Source organism: Myotis lucifugus, unplaced genomic scaffold, assembly GCF_000147115.1.
Source record: "Myotis lucifugus unplaced genomic scaffold, Myoluc2.0 scaffold_101, whole genome shotgun sequence".
NCBI classification, from domain to species: Eukaryota; Metazoa; Chordata; class Mammalia; order Chiroptera; family Vespertilionidae; genus Myotis; species Myotis lucifugus.
The window spans coordinates 1,799,896-1,816,160 of NW_005871149.1; the positions used below are offsets into that span (position 1 = coordinate 1,799,896).

Here is a 16,265-nt window from a genome sequence, read left to right on the forward strand (position 1 = left end):
ATGGAAATAAATGTGTTAAGGTTTTGGGGGCTATTCCTATACATGTAGTTAAAGCAAATTATATATACTTTCTGGCCTGAGTCTACAACTTCAGATGAGGAAAAAATGTGTGAAGGGATTCAACTAGTCCTGAATAAATGAATGCTCTGAACATAAATCAAGGATTTTAAGTATAATTTTAAATGATACATTAGATCCTAATCCCTCTTGTTCAGGAGATCATATATCTCTTAAAATGAGAGTTGACACCTGCCTTGAAACATACACAAAAAACAGGGATGGATCACAGACCTGAGGATAAAATAGGAATGGCCAAAAAAGCACATGGCAGAGTGCTCACCTCACTGGTGACAGGGAGGTATAAATTAAAACAGTAATAAGACACGAGAAGCCGAAACCGGTTTGGCTCAGTGGATAAAGCGTCGGCCTGCGGACTGAAGGGTCCCGGGTTCGATTCCGGTCAAGGGCATGTACCTGGGTTTCGGGCACATCCCCAGTGGGAGATGTGCGGGAGGCGGCTGGTCGATGTTTCTCTCTCATCGATGTTTCTGACTATCTCTCTCCCTTCCTCTCTGTAAAAAATCAATAAAATATATTATAAAAAAAAAAGACACGAGAAAAGCTAAAATCTAAAGGTTGACAACATCAAATGTTGGAGAGCATATGGAACAACTAGAACACTCACACAGTGCTGGTGGGAGTATAAATGGTGTAACTACGTTGGAAATTAATCTGGAAGTTTCTCATAAAGTTAGAAAAACGCCTTTCTGAAATTCCACCTCTAAGTATTTAGCCCAAAGAAATGAAAATATATATTCACAAAAAGACTTTTACACAATTATCCATAGCAGCTTTACTCATACTAGCTCCAATGGAAACAATTAAATATCAATCAATAGAACAAATGTGATGCATTCATATAATAGAATACTATTCAGCAATGAAAAGGAATGAGTTACTGATGAACTTGAAAACAATAATGATGAACCTTAAAATTACTATACCGAACAAGACAAAACCAAAAAGCCAGATATAAAAGAATACATTCTGTGTGATGGTGTCCTAACAGGCAAAACTAATCAATGGTGAAAAAATCAGAATAGTGGTTGCCTCTGGGGCTAGGGAGACAACTGACTAGGAAGAGGCACAGGATTACTTTTTGGTATGATGAGAATGAGAATGTTTCTGTCTTTATAGGGGTGTAGGTCAAATGGATGTATGCATTTGTCAAAGTTTATTAAACTGACCACTTAAGATCTGTACATTATTACACCAGTGGTCGCCAATCTTTTGGACCTCATGGACCACTGGTTGGCGACTGCTGCATTACGCTGTATCTAAATTATATCTCTAGTTAAAAACTATAAAAAATACATAGTAAGCACTAATGGGAAAATTAAGTTATATGTAATATAAGCTGCTATATATATATATAATATATATATATATATATATATATATATATATATATATATATATTCCCAGAAACATGGGAAGTTCAAACCAAAGTTATTTAAGTCATGATAAGAACAGCAGAAACAACACAGGAGGCACTGACAGTGGAGCGCGTATTGCCTGTCAATCAGAGTACCCGATTGTTACGCCTCTAATCTAACCTAACCTACAGTATTCCCTGGAGGTAGGCTTCACTCTATCTGCATGTCATAGAAGAAACTGAACATTAACTTGTGGCTTTCCCAAGGTTACAAAGCCAGTTAGTTAAGTGGAGAACAGTAAATGGTATATAGTAAGTACTGAATATGTTAGCTGAATGAGCAATACATAGACAGGTATTCCCCCCAGGACTCTGTAGGAATGAACTTCAATTTAGTTCGTCTCAATCAGTAGGTTAAAAATGAAATAGAAAACATCGCAGAGCACTGAAAAAAGACCTTTCGAGAAGGACTTCTTTTGGCACAAGAATACAGGGGTGTGTGTGTGTGTGTGTGTGTGTGTGTCCCTTGGGTTACAATATAAAGTCTATTTTTCACGGTGTACCTGTCAAATAAGTTTGAAAAACACTAGAATAGAATGAAGAACCCAAAAGTCTGACTCCTGAATCTATGAGTTTAAACAGTTTAAGCTATAATAAATATGTAAAAACTAAAAGTAACAAGGAATCAGTATAATTATTTTATTTTAAACTAACTAATGTGATAAAAGTCTACCAACCAGAAGTTCAGCCTAATATCAAATATACAAAACACAACAAACAAACAAAAATCTGTGCTATTAGGGTTAGCTAGCACTGCAGAAGTTGGGGAATTTTCTGGACTATGGGTGCTTCACAGGGCACGTGCTTTGGATGCTTTCATTGAACACTTACTCTGCTGGGGACCAAATATGCTAAATGATGAAGGCGATGATCTGGGGACACAGATCTGACTAAAGTAAGATTTCATCCTCTGCTTTTAAGGAGCTGACAATTTGCCAGACAAGTTTAAGACCTAACGGCAGAAATAAACAAGTTGCCTTTGCTTGTTAAATGTTTTCTAAACAATATCATTAATGTTTAAAGGAACACCAAGTACAGTTTGTTTGGTCAGAACTTTCTAAGGCTCAGACCTTACCCTCACAAGGAAAGGGAAGGAAAAGGCCAGCCCTGGAAGTGGGCGGGTTCTGGCAGATAAATGGGACTATCAGCGATTTAGTGAATAACAGGAAACACCATGAGGTTGAGAGGGCACACAACCCCAAACCGGCTCTGAAGTATATATAGAGACCCAGCCTGCAGACTAACTGTGTGTGATACTGGAAGTAACTGTGACCTTGAAAAACCTCATTCACGAATGATGTGCGCAGGCTCTTCCGCTCACTGTGGGGTAACTGCAGAAACTAACTCCAAGATTAAACTATTGAAGAAGAGCTCACTAAATAAAATGGGAAAGGACATCTGCCTTTCAGGGGATTCTAGGAAGGAGATGTGTAATTGTGGGGTGGGTCTGAACTCTCAAACGTCTTTCAAGCAAGTATCTTCCATTACAAACACAGCCTGCTATACACATGGCAGGAAACCAGATGCTCAAATGTAAGATCCTGGGAATGGGGTCCCTAGCTTGGCTGAGGAGGAGAAGTGTTCACATTGAGAAGTTTATTAAGTAAGCAGGAGTAAGAAGTTAGTGGGGTAGAGGAGGGTGCGGGGCTATGTGGAGACGGGGTAGAATGAATAGAGAGGACCCGCGTGGCTCAGCTGGTGCGGCTCAATGGTTGAGCATCGACCCATGAATCAGGTCACGGTTTGATTCCTGGTCAGGGCAAATGCCTGGGTTTCTAACTTGATCCCCAGTGTGGGGGGTGCAGGAGGCAGCTGATCAATGGTTCTCTCTCATCATTGATGCTTCTATCTCTCCTTCTCTCTGAAATCAGTAATTGTCTGATATTAGTTACTTGCTATACACCGTTTTATCACATCACCTTTCACATTACAAATGGTGACATTTAGGGGTTCTAGGTGCCAGAAGAATAAGCAAATTTCTCATGTAAGGGACACGCCTTTGAGGAAAGAAAGGAGGCGTTCTGCTTGTAAAGTGCTACCTACTGAGAGCACACACTGCTCTCTGCAGCTGGGGAAGGTTCACAAGATGACAGCAGTGGGGGGTTTCACTGCATTCATTCAGCCCGAAACTAAAACAAATAGAAAAGGGAAACAGCTTATTCCTGTTCCTTTGACTTCCTCCTATTGTGTCTCTCTTGCATGTGTTAGCCTTGTGATGTGGGATTAATCAGAAGTTATTTCTAGTTGCCCCTAGAAAAAAAAAACAAAAAGGGAGACAACATGCAATGGGCAAGCTGACTCTAAAATTTATATGGAAACACCAAGGACCACGAACAACCAAAACAACTTTAAAAACAACACAACTTGCCCTGGCCGGCTCAGTTTATTAGAGGGTTGTCCCCAAACACCAAGGCCAGGTTGATCCCCAGTCAGGGCACACACAAGAACCAACCAATCAATGCATAAATAAGCAGAACAACAAATCAATGTTTCTCTCAAATCGATAAATTTAAAACAACACAAGTTGGAGGTTTAACACTACCTGATTAAGACTTACTATAAGGCCACAGTAATTAGGATATTGCGGTAGACAAATAGATCAATGGAACAGAACAGTGATCCCACAAACATGAGACACTGATTGTGCCAAGGGTGCCAAGGCTGTTTCATAGAGGAAGACAAGTCTTTTCAACAAATGGTGCTAGAACAATCGGATAGCCATATGCAATAAATAAATAAATAAATAAGAGGATTTTAATCCACATGTACCATGTAACAAAATTCATGGAAGTTGATCATAGTCTGAAGTATAAAAGTAAAAGCTATAAAATTATAGAAGATAACAGGAGAAAACCTTTCTGACCTTGGTTTAGGTAAAGATTTCCTACACCTGATACTAAAAGCAAAATCCAAAAAAGAAATATTGATAAATTGGACTTCATTAAAGGGAAAACCTTATGCTTTTCAAAAGGATACAGTTGAGAATGAAAGGACACGCCACAGACTGGGAGGAAAGGCATATATCTAATGAAGAACGTGCATTCAGATATAGAAGACATGCTTAAAACTTAATGAGAAAACAAGTGAATCAATGTAAAAAATGGGCAAAAGATTTGAACAAATACTTCAGCAAAAAGGACAACACAGATGGCAAAGAAGTACATGAAAAGATGCTCAACATCATTAGTAGGGAACTGCAAATTAAAACTGCAATGAAATATTATATAACTACTAGAGGCCCGGTGCACGAGTTCATGCACGAGTGGGGTCCCTTGCACCAGTGCATGATTGGGGCCGGGGAGGGTCCGCAGGAGGGCTCCAGGGCGTGTCCGGCCCATCTTGCCCAGTCCCGATCGGCTGGACCCCAGCAGCAAGCTAAGCTACCAGTCGGAGCATCTGCCCCCTGGTAGTCAGTGCGCATCATCGCTACCAGTCAAATGGTTGTTTGGGCTTTTATATAAATAGACTAGAGGCCTGATGCATGAAATTCCTGCACTGGGGGGGCGGGTCCCCTCAGCCAGCAGGTGGACATCCCTCTCATAGTCTGGGACCACTTGCTCCTTACCACCCACCTGCTCGCTGCTCCTGACTGCTGGGCTTGCTGCTTCTTAGTGCTGCCACAGAGGCAGGAAAGGCTCCCACCACCGCTGCTGCACTCGCCAGCTGTGAACTCGGCTTCTGGCTGAGTGGCGTTCCCTCTGTGGGAGCACATTGACCACCAGGGGGTAGCTCCTGCATTGAGCATCTGCCCCCTAGTGGTCAGTGCACATCACTGCGACTGGTCTTTCTGGTCATTTTGCTGTAACGGTTGCTTAGACTTTTATTATATAGATTAGAGAGGCTAAAATGAAAAGACTGGCTATACCCAGTGTTGGTGAAGATGTGGAGCAACTGGAACTCTTATACTAGTACAGCGGTTCTCAATCTGTGAGTCGCGACCCCTTTGGCGGTCGAACGACCCTTTCACAGGGGTCGCCTAAGACCATCCTGCATATCAGATATTTACATTACGATTCATAACAGTAGCAACATTACAGTTATGAAGTAGCAATGAAAATAATTTTATGGTTGGGTCACAATATGAGGAACTGTATTTAAAGGGCCAGAAGGTTGAGAACCACTGTACTAGTACATGCTAGTGGGAATGTGAAAGGGTATATCCACTTTGGAAAACAGTTTGCAGTTTCTTAAAAAGTTAAACTTGCACCTACCATACAGTAGAGCCATTCCACTCCTAGGTCTTTATCCATAAGAAATGAAAGCACACGTCCATACAGAGCCTGGTATATGAATGTCCATAGCAGTTGTATATGTAATAGTCTCAAATTAAAGCAATAAAAATGTTCATCGATAGATGAACAGATAAAACACACTGTGATACATCCATATACTGAACTACTACTCAGCAATGAAAGGAATGAACTACAGTATTAATACAACAACAAGGATGAATGTCAGAATAATTATGCTGAGTGATGGATTTGTTCATCATCTTGATTATAGTAACAGATTCATGGGGAATACATATATCAAAACATCAATCTGTACACATTAAATATATGTAGCCTATTGTATATCAGTTATACCTAAATAAAGCTGTTTAAAAAACAAAATATAACAATATGCCAAATCAAACAGAGAAATAAAGAAATCAATGGGAAAAATCCATTCTAAAAAGCTTCCACACTGTCCCTGTATTTCCTGTTTTCACTATAAAGAGAGAAACAGGGGAATATAACATAACATCTGTTTCATGCCCCAGAGTGCACCCTTAACCCTGCCAGCTGTCTCTAAAGACATGCTTTTGGTTGTGGGGGTGGGGATGGATCAACTCAAAGCCATCAATTCTGTAAGAAAAACAAGCTAACACGCAAGTCCCGTCGATTAACAAAGATTGAAAGCTTCATCTTTCTTACAAAGGACAGCATATTACAGTATTAGGGAAGACAGTGTGCTTTATGGAATGTGCCTTGTTCTTAAATGGATGGAATTTAAAACCTATGTTCTAATAATAACTCACAGTGAACAAGCTCCGAGCACCTTGATGAGCATTTGCTCTCTCATTTAATCCTCACGCTGACCATACAAATGTACAGGTACTGCTTACAGGGTAAGAAACTGGTCTAAGCTCACACACAACCACTAATGGCAGAGCTCAAACTGAGGTCTGCCTGATTTGAAAGCGCATGCTCCCAACAGGTACACTTAAATGAATGTTCTAGCTGATGGTTTTGGAGAGTACATCGTAATTAATTTTATGTCTCTTTTTTGAAAAGCTAGGATTTCATGTATGGACTTAGGGAGAACAGGATTAAAAAAAAAATCAGCCATTCCAACTATAAAAAAACATTAAAATATGGCCCAACATGGCCACTGATTAATTCCCTTCTAAACCATATTTCATTGTAAAGGTTATGAATATAAATCTAAAATCTTATAATTCAATTTCCTAAATAAAATTGTTCACTTCCCAATTCTCCAATTCTTTTATCCAAGCAGAAACTGAACTTCTCTCGGTTTCAGCTTTTACGTTCATGTGATTTTTTTCAAAGGTCTAAATTACCTACCCCAATCTTAAAGCTCTTCTGAAAAATCAACTATCAAAATGAGATCATTTTGGCCAAAGAATAATGTTAGATCCAGGCTTATCAATGTTGAAGAATGCATCCACTTTGAGTCCATTCAAGTACATTCACAGTATATTCTGATTTTTTCTTTAATGCAAACACTCTTGACAGGCTTACTAATATAGGACAGTGTATGCTGCTTGCTAAATTCAATTTTACCTTCCTCCTCCCAGCCCAGCCTTTATAATAATCTGCTTCCATAACAGGCACAAAACCATGGCCAACAGCAGATGTCGGCTCTGCTTACAGTGAACCTGTGTTTGTGGTGTTGAGCTATAGACCTTACTTAATACTTTCTTGTTTTGTTCTATATCTTTGCCACTTTATTACTAGAGGCCCGATGCACGAATTCATGCAAGGGCCTTGGCCCTGGCCCCTGCCCACCGCGGCCCCCGCTGCGGCTTTGTCTGGAAAGAAGGACGTCCGGAAGCACATCCAGTCTAATTAACATATTATGCTTTTATTATTATAGATTATTATTTTAAGAATATTTTCAGCAAAAGTACAGGCATACCTCAGAACTATTGCAGGTTCAGTTCCTGACCACTGCAGTAAAGTGAGTATCGCAATAAAGCGAGTCACATGAAGTTTTTGGTTGCCCAGGGCATATCAAAGTTATGCTCAGCCTGGCTGGTATAGCTCAGGTGGCTGAGCACCGTCCCATGCCCCGAGAGGTTGCTGGTTTGAGTCCATGTGCTCGGGTTGCAGGCTCGATTCCCAGGAGGCAGCCGATCCAAGTTTCTCTCTCTCTCCCTCAACCTTCCTTTCTCTCTAAAATCAATAAAACCATATTTAAAAAATTTTTTTAAGTTATGTTTACACTGTACTATAGTCTTCTAAGTGTGCAGTAGCATTATATCTAAAAAACAAGGTACATACCTTAATTAAAAATGCTTTATTGCTAACAATGCTAACCATCATCTCAGCCTTCAGTTTCCCCCAACCTTCAATTTGTAAAAAATGCATTACTAGCATCTGCAAAGCACAATACTAAAGCGAAGCACAATAAAACAAGACATGACTGTAAATCATTTGTTGTTTCAACACAGACCTATATATAACATTTAGAGTTTTAATTTTTAACCCTGGGCTGCTTAAAAAACTCAAAACAGTTAAACCAGAGTGACATATTACAGTCTCATACTCTAAATATATTTCTAACTTTGTCCTGTCTACCATGTTTTTGTCTATAAATCTTCTTGCTCGGGGAATTCTGCAATGGCTGTTGGCCAAAAACAACAAAGCTCTACCCTAAGTTTTAAAAGTTATACCTGTTTTATGATGGAGACATCAGGGGAAAGGAATTCAAGACTCCTCAAGTTAATTCTACATGGAAGTTGTAATACTTAAACATTTATTACTGTATAACCAATTTAAATAATGCTTTAACATAACATGATACTAGTAAATTTGGGGGAGATTCTAATTAGTCGTAGTTAAGTGTGGCTTTGCATCCGATCTAAGATGTGCAGATATACCCAATGTGGAAGATTCATAAATGAACTATTTAACTTTTTCTAAAAAAAATGTATTTTATTGATTTTTTACAGAGAGGAAGGGAGAGGGATAGAGAGTTAGAAACATCAATGGGAGAGAAACATCGATCAGCTGCCTCCTGCACACTCCCCACTGGGGATGTGCCTGCAACCAAGGTACATGCCCTTGACCGGAATCGAACCTGGGACCCTTCAGTCCGCAGGCCGACGCTCTATCCACTGAGCCAAACCAGCTAGGGCTTGATTTAACTTTTATTAGCAGTCAAATCTACTTTCTAAGTTTCTAAATGGCTATCGATCAAGGTTCCCCCGTCTTCTGGAGGAGTCAGACCAGCTTGGAAGCCATTTCCTAGATTTGCCTGGCATTAATGAGCCGAGCACTCTTGTAAACTGTGTGATCCAGCCCAGCCTCCCTGGGACAGGCAGTTCATCAGCAATGTGTTTGCTTTCACTGTGGAGGAGATTTCTATAGTGTTTTCATTCATGGAAAGAAAGTGGTCAGAGGGAAAGACTTTCATAAAGAATGTTTTCCTGTGATGTAATCACTTCTAAAACAGAAAATCACTTTATATAAAGTCCAATTAGGTCCAAATACAGTATAAATGGTCTCTGTATAACAATTAGACTTCAAATACAGAAGAGGCTGAATATTACATTATTTTCTATTGGCCTCCCTGGTTCTATGCCAAACGTGTCTTGGCTGCTACAGAAGAATGAAGAGGCTTTTGTATTTGGGGGAGAAAAAGGAACATAACTATGGGGGCTCTAGAAGGGTATAGTTGCAACCTGGCGCTTTGCAGAAAATTTGGAAAATGAATAAAGCTCTTATAATTACAACTGTAGCCCTAGCTGGTTTGGCTCAATGGATAGAGCATGGGCCTGTGGACTGAAGGGTCCCTGGTTTGATTCTAGTCAAGGGCTCATGCCCAGGTTGTGGGCTCGATCCCCAGTAGAGGGTGTGTAGGAGGCAGCTGATCAACGATTCTCTGTCATCATTGATGTTTCTATCCTTCTTTCCCTCTCCCCTCCTCTCTGAAATCAATAATATATATATTATTAATCCTATATAATAAAGAGCTAATCTGCTAATTAGACTGAACAGCAGAAGGACCATCCAGACGACCTTCTGAATGACCTTCCGGATGAAGCCAGGGCTGCGAGGGCCTGTGAGGGCAGGCCGAGGTTGTGAGGGCCGGCTGGGGCTGCAAGGGCCGCTGAGGCAGCCGGGGCTGCAAGGGCCAAGCCCCTTGCACGAATTTCGTGCATCTGGCCTCTAGTATATATATATTAAAAAATAGAGATATTTTAAAAAGTTAAAAAATAATTACAACTCTATAGGTGGGATCTACTTACACACTCTGGGAACTTGATAACATATCCCTGTATAAACCTGACCTTTGTCAATGTGGCCTACTATTTATTTAGCAGCTACAGTGAACCATAAGGTTTTGTTCAGAGATGCAAGGTTAGACATTAGATTTTATGTCCAGGAAAAAAATCTATTTTGAAGATAAGAAGAAAAAAAAGATAAGATATTTTACTTAAACAAAAAGGAAAAACCATAATAGCTATTTAGACACAGACCAAAACCTTTTCAACTCACTACACAAGAGTTTAGAAAAAGTACTAGCCCTGGCCAGGTGGCTCAGTTGGTTGGAGTGTTGTCCCATATACCAAAGGTTGCAGGTTTGATTCCTAGTAGTCAACGTCCATACATAGGTTGCAGGTTCGATCCCTGGTTGGGGGTGTATGGGAGGTAACCGATGGATGTTTCTTTCTCACATCGATGTTTTTCTCTCTCTCAATCAATTAAAAACCAAAAACAAACAAACAAACAAAAAAAACCCCACAAAAAACACATCCTCGGGTGAAAATGTACTAAAAGGAATAAAATGAGTAAGCTGCCATATTAGTCAAGAAGTTTAACAAGTGTGTGCTGTTAGGCAAGAGCTACTGAAATAATGCAGTAAATCCTGATGTAATACAGAATCAAAACAAACAAACAAACAAAACAAACACTATCCCACAAATAAAATGAGGTTTCATGTTAACCTTTAGGAATCTGTTATGGCAGTTGCTTTTTTTTCCAAAGGACTGAAACAATTTGGAGCCCAGCTGCTACTTACTTTATCTAACAATAGACTGTTAAAGATGTATGACTCCTGGGGAGGCTAAACTCATACAGCTTAAGCCTCAGAAGATAACTTTATTACTCTGAGCTGTATGCACTGACTAGATACAACACTTGTGCCTGACTCTGAATGGTATTTCATATCAAAATGCTCCCTTAATTATAGCTCTAGCTTCTCAAGCTTTAGGCAGCTTAGTCAGAAGCTGCCTAAACTAACTGAAATTGGATCCCTGCAGAAAAAATATATTTTAGGGAAACATGTGCACCAAGCACCTACGCATCTGTTAACATTAAAACCAGAAGGCGGCAAGTATGTTAAAGCATACATAGGAACAGGCTGTAAAATTTAGTAATTCACAACATTCACTTTGAAATATTATGGCAATCTTTTAAAGCAACATACCACAATGGCACAATCAGTTCCTCTGTTCAACAGACATTTATTGAGCATCTATGTACTAGCCACTATGCTGGGTGCTGAGGACATAAAGATTAGCAAAACAGACATATAAAGCTCCATAGGTTTGTATGGTTTCTAAGGCTGAAAAGCAAAGAGAAAATAAGGTCGTTCTTTGATTTTGTTTTCCCATTAGAGCAGCGTTTCTCAACCTGTGGGTCGCGACCCCTTTGGTGGTCGAACGACCCTTTCACAGGGGTCGCCTAAGACCATCCTGCATATCAGATATTTACATTACGATTCATAACAGTAGCAACATTACAGTTATGAAGTAGCAACGACAATAATTTTATGGTTGGGTCACAACATGAGGAACTGTATTTAAAGGGCCAGAAGGTTGAGAATCACTGCATTAGAGGCAGTCACCCCCAAACCCCTACCCCAGTTATGAGGGGGCTGAGGCCCACAAGTTTTTGTGTAGGTCAACTGTGATATTTATGGGCAACTGCTTCCTGGAGGCCCAGTATGAATAGCAGTAGGTCCTCCAGACAGTCTATTTAATGCCCTGCTACACTGTGCAGTTTCATAAACTCTGATTGCTATTTATACTGTTGCTGCGCCTGGAAATGTTTTCTGAGTTCTAAAGGGGGTCACCATGAACAAAGTTCTCCCTGGCTCGGCTGAGGCAGTGAGGGACACTGCCAGTTCTAGTGGATGACTCCTCTGGTGAGGAGAATAGGGGGTCTCAGAGAACCAGGGGGAGGAAGCGGGAGAAACAACAGGCATTGGGAGTGAGGGTTAGGAACCAGCTCAGACTTCCCCCAGTCCTCCTTTTCCTTTTCTCCTCATTGATCAGATAAACATGGGGTAAGAAAGGGGAGGCTGTCCTGGGTTTAAGCAGGTTAGGACTGCTGGTATTCGTGGGACGGGGTTAAGGGAAATAGAATACAGTGTTCAGGGAAAGGAAGAGAATCACCAACAGTGTCAAAGGAGAAGGTCTGTGAATGTGACAGAAATGAGTGAATAATGATACATGTGGTATATGTTGGCAGGGGCATCTTTAAAAATTGGGCATTGTTGAGGGCATCCAGAGACATCCAATCCAAAGATTAGCAACCACTGACTGTTTCTTGGATACGGAACGTGATATGTGCTGACAGACTATAACTAAAGGGAAAAAAGAACCCTACACTGTTGGAGTATTTGCAATGCCATGGAAATTGTAGTGTTACATATCAATATTAGTTATTAATCATTTGTTTTATTTTTAATGTTTTTATTGATTTTTGAGAGAGGAAGGGGGAGAGGGGGAGAGAGAGAGAGAGAGAGAGAGAGAGAGAGAAACATCGATGGGCTACCTCCTGCATGCCCCCCACTGGGGATGGGAACCTGCAACTCGGGCATGTGCCCCAATCGGGAATCGAACCGTGACCTCTTATTGCAGACAAGGAAGCTTCGCTCCAGACAGATGGAATGACTGGACCGAGGTCACACATTTATGCTCTGGCATGACAGGCAGACTCAGGCAAGGAACTTTCACATATGTGACCGGGCATGTGTCAAAGGCATAAACATATGATTTTTATTTAGAAATCACAGGGAAGTCATGCAAGACTGAAGCAAGCAGGGAAGGAAAGTAAGGCAGACTCCATCCCCCACATTGTAGGGGAAGTGCCTCGTGCACTCTGAGAAATGAAACCCTGACAGTGACTTATCACACATTGTAAAGCTCCAGGGAAGACACACAAGCAACAGTTTTCAGTGAAAAACTGCCCTGAAGCGTATTTAATTAAAAAGAAATGTCAGTCTTTTTCAGTCGCCTTAAATAACATAAATTAACGTCACTCGAAACTTAACAGCATGTAGAAATAACAGGTTTAGATTTCATTTTTATCACAATTATAATTTCAGAGTGATACCAGAAAAGACTACCCAGATTGAGTGAAGGCACACATTTGCTCTGTTTCAGTGCAGGGAGGGAGGAAAGACAAGTTCAGGAACAGAAAAGAGGCAGCCTTTGGTATGAACCCTAATGAGTGGGTTACTTAGGAGTCACTGGTTCTCTAAGTCCCTAGAAAGGCAAAGAGAACATGATCTTTGTTGCTGTAAGGAAATCTTCAACAAAGGCGTTTCATTTGAACTCACATGATATATTAACATAATATTTCATATAAAGAGTGAGGGTACTTTTGAAAAAAATGTAGTAAAGCACTTCATAAACCTAATGAACATCAACATAACCTCTAACTATAATTTTTAACTATAAAAATCTTCCTAGATATTTAGACACTCAGTTACACTTGGCAGGGACTATGCTCTCTTCACGCTCAAGTCTCCTCTTTGGCTGTTTCCGCCTCCTTCTGGAGTGTCATTGTCCTACTACTCACACAGACACCCTAAGATATGGTCTCCCCCTCCCCAAATATTATCTCAAGGCAGATTGGGGCCTGCCCTGTATGGCTCAGTGGGTCAGTGTTGATTCCTAGTCAGGGCACAAGCCCGGATTGCAGGCTTGGTCCCCAGTGGGGGGTGCGCAGGAGGCAGCCGATTGATGATTATCATCAATGATATTTCTCTCTCTCTCTCTCTTCTTCTCCCTTCCTCTCTGAAATCAATAAAAATATATATATTTTAAAAAGACTGATTGGAAAACATCCTTACTAAGGTGTAAAAACTTATGACACTTAAAAGGAGTTATTTCCCTCCCCTTCTATTTTTTTAAAAAATTAGACTATAGCCTTAGCGGGTTTTGGTCAGTGGATAGAGCATCAGCCTGCGGACTGAAGGGTCCCAGGTTCAATTCTGGTCAAGGGCACATGCCAGGTTGCAGGCTTGATCCCCAGTGGGGGGCATGCAGGATACTGCAATGTTCGCTGGGGTGTTCTATCTCTCTCTCCTTCTCCCTGCTCTCTGAAATCAGTAAAAATAAAAAGAATTTAAAAAAAATTAGACTATATATTTTAGAGCAGTTTTAGGTTTACAACAAAACTGGGTAGAAAGTACAGTTAACACCCCTCCCCCTTTTCATTTTAATGGATATCAAATACTGAAATAAAACTAGGAATTTTTAATCTGGGGTCTAGAGAATCCATGGATGGTCTTCATGGGTCCTTGATCTCATAGATATTATATCCTGAATTGTGGTATATGGGTGTATATACATTTTTTTTGGGGGGGGTGCATATACTTTTTTTAAAAAAAAAACCTCACCCAAGGCCAAGGGTATGTTTTTAAAATTGATTTTAGAAAGTGAGGAGAGAGAGAGAGAGAGAGAGAGAGAGAGAGAAACCACCCGGCCACAGCTGTATATACATTTTCTTTAAGGAAGCAAGTCTCAGCAGGTTATCAAGGGGATGGCATTCAAACACAGCTAAGACCACTGAGCTAAAGAATGAAGTTCAAGGTCCAGACATCAGGTAGAGAGATTAAAGGAACTATTTTGGGGACAGAAAGGCTTCACTGGTGTCCCTAAAACACCACCACACAGGTGGCTGCCACTCCAAGTGTCAGTAAGTATACCCAGGCCTCTGACTTCAACAGGGCTATAGAAATACCCTGGTTAAGTAAATTACAACCAATGAAACAACTTTCAAAAAACATATGATGACATCTCCTTTTTCCCTTATTAACATACCTTTAAAGCTTCTATAACAAGGTCCCTGGCTTCAAGCTCTCCTTCAAGAATACTGAACAGTGTTAGGAGTTCAGGCTTGCTGAGTTTTTCCAGATTCATCCTGAAGGCCTAAAACAGAGACACAATCAGACAATCTCTGAAGACAGAGTTAACTTGATATGATCAAAGAAAAATAAATTGAGACAGACAAGAAGTATAACTATTATAGTATAAAAAGCTTTGAGAAAGTAAAATTCACTTTATTTCATCACTACTCACAAAAATACATTTTATCGTTTTTCCTCTAGGCATATTTGCAAGCATCCTAGAAGGTCTCAGAATGAGTTAGTCACTAATTTTGTTCACTAGAAATTCAGGTAAAATTGTGTTACAATTAATAGTATTTCACCAAAAATTGTTATACCATAAAAAGATTTCCCACCTTTAGATAACCAGATTCAAAACCCACATATGAAATGTGCTGGTATCCCTCTGAAATTGGCTGAAATGAAATTCGAGCAAAGATAATGTTCGCTGGGGGTATGGGAGAGATTTTTCTTTTCAACTGTCTACTTTCAGAGAGAATATCACAATATTTATATTTCATATAGCAAAATAAGACTTAAATGCAACCAATATGCAAAAGTAATTTTAAATGGCTTCTTAAAAATATATTGTTTTAAACATCTTCATTGGCCAGACTACTGAATGTATTTCACTTAAGTTCACATTTCTACAAGGAATTGTATCTTTTGAAATATGTTAAATAGGAAATCTCATGGCACAAATTCTATCTTTTCCACAGATTAATTTCTCACAAACCACACATAGAAATTAGATGGTTGTTTTAGGTTCTTTTGACCAGCATTTATGGTAAAATACATTTTACAACTTCCAGAGTAGAGCAAATACTACTTTCCTATAGTTTTCTGTAGAGTGAATCATGGCATGACTGGTGCACACACCCTCCAGTAATTCCCAGCTCTTAAGAGAACATTAAACTTTAGGAGGCACACAAAAGACTCATTGATTCCCTCCAGAGCTATGCCTTCAGGTGAAGGAAAACATGGAGAAAACTCTTACTTCACTGTGTTGTTAGACTATGTTTTGGGACATGCTGTGCAAATCTTTTCGCCACATGGTAAAATATGTTCAATGTAGCTTCACCTTTAAAGGGCTAACTTTCTAATGAGGGAGTTTTAGCGACTAGTAAGTAATTCTCACATCAGTGTTAGAGAGAGATCTCAAAACAGTTATTTTTTTAAAGGCTAGTTTACTGATTTTGAGAGAAATAGGAAGAAGGGAGAGGGAGAAAGAGAAACATGGATGTGAGAGCATAACATCGATGGGCTGCCTCCTGCACACCCCCTATGGAGAATCAAGTCCTCAACCCAGGCATATTCCCTGACCAGGAATCGATCCGGGAACCTTTCAGTACATGGGATGGTGTCCAACTAATTGAGCCACACCGGCCAGGGCTCACGGCAGTTATTTTAAAAATAAGAA

At 40.1% G+C, this 16,265-nt stretch overlaps 2 protein-coding genes across 12 annotated transcripts in view; one reads left to right on the forward strand and one right to left on the reverse strand.

Moving 5' to 3' along the window:
* The window catches only part of ST7L (suppression of tumorigenicity 7 like), a 138,468-nt gene that overhangs the window by 113,996 nt on the left and 8,207 nt on the right, over window positions 1-16,265 (forward strand). The window lies entirely within an intron of this gene.
* CTTNBP2NL (CTTNBP2 N-terminal like) overlaps window positions 1-16,265 on the reverse strand; it is a 40,265-nt gene that overhangs the window by 11,423 nt on the left and 12,577 nt on the right. For 3 of the 4 annotated variants that reach the window (XM_006092516.3, XM_014458983.2, XM_023757065.1), the window contains exon 3: window positions 14,781-14,888. The exons of the other annotated variant lie outside the window; for it this stretch is intronic. In XM_006092516.3, the coding sequence (XP_006092578.1) occupies window positions 14,781-14,879 (99 nt within the window). In that variant the 5' untranslated portion in view covers window positions 14,880-14,888. The remainder of the gene's footprint in view (window positions 1-14,780; window positions 14,889-16,265) is intronic. 4 annotated transcript variants of the gene reach the window in all.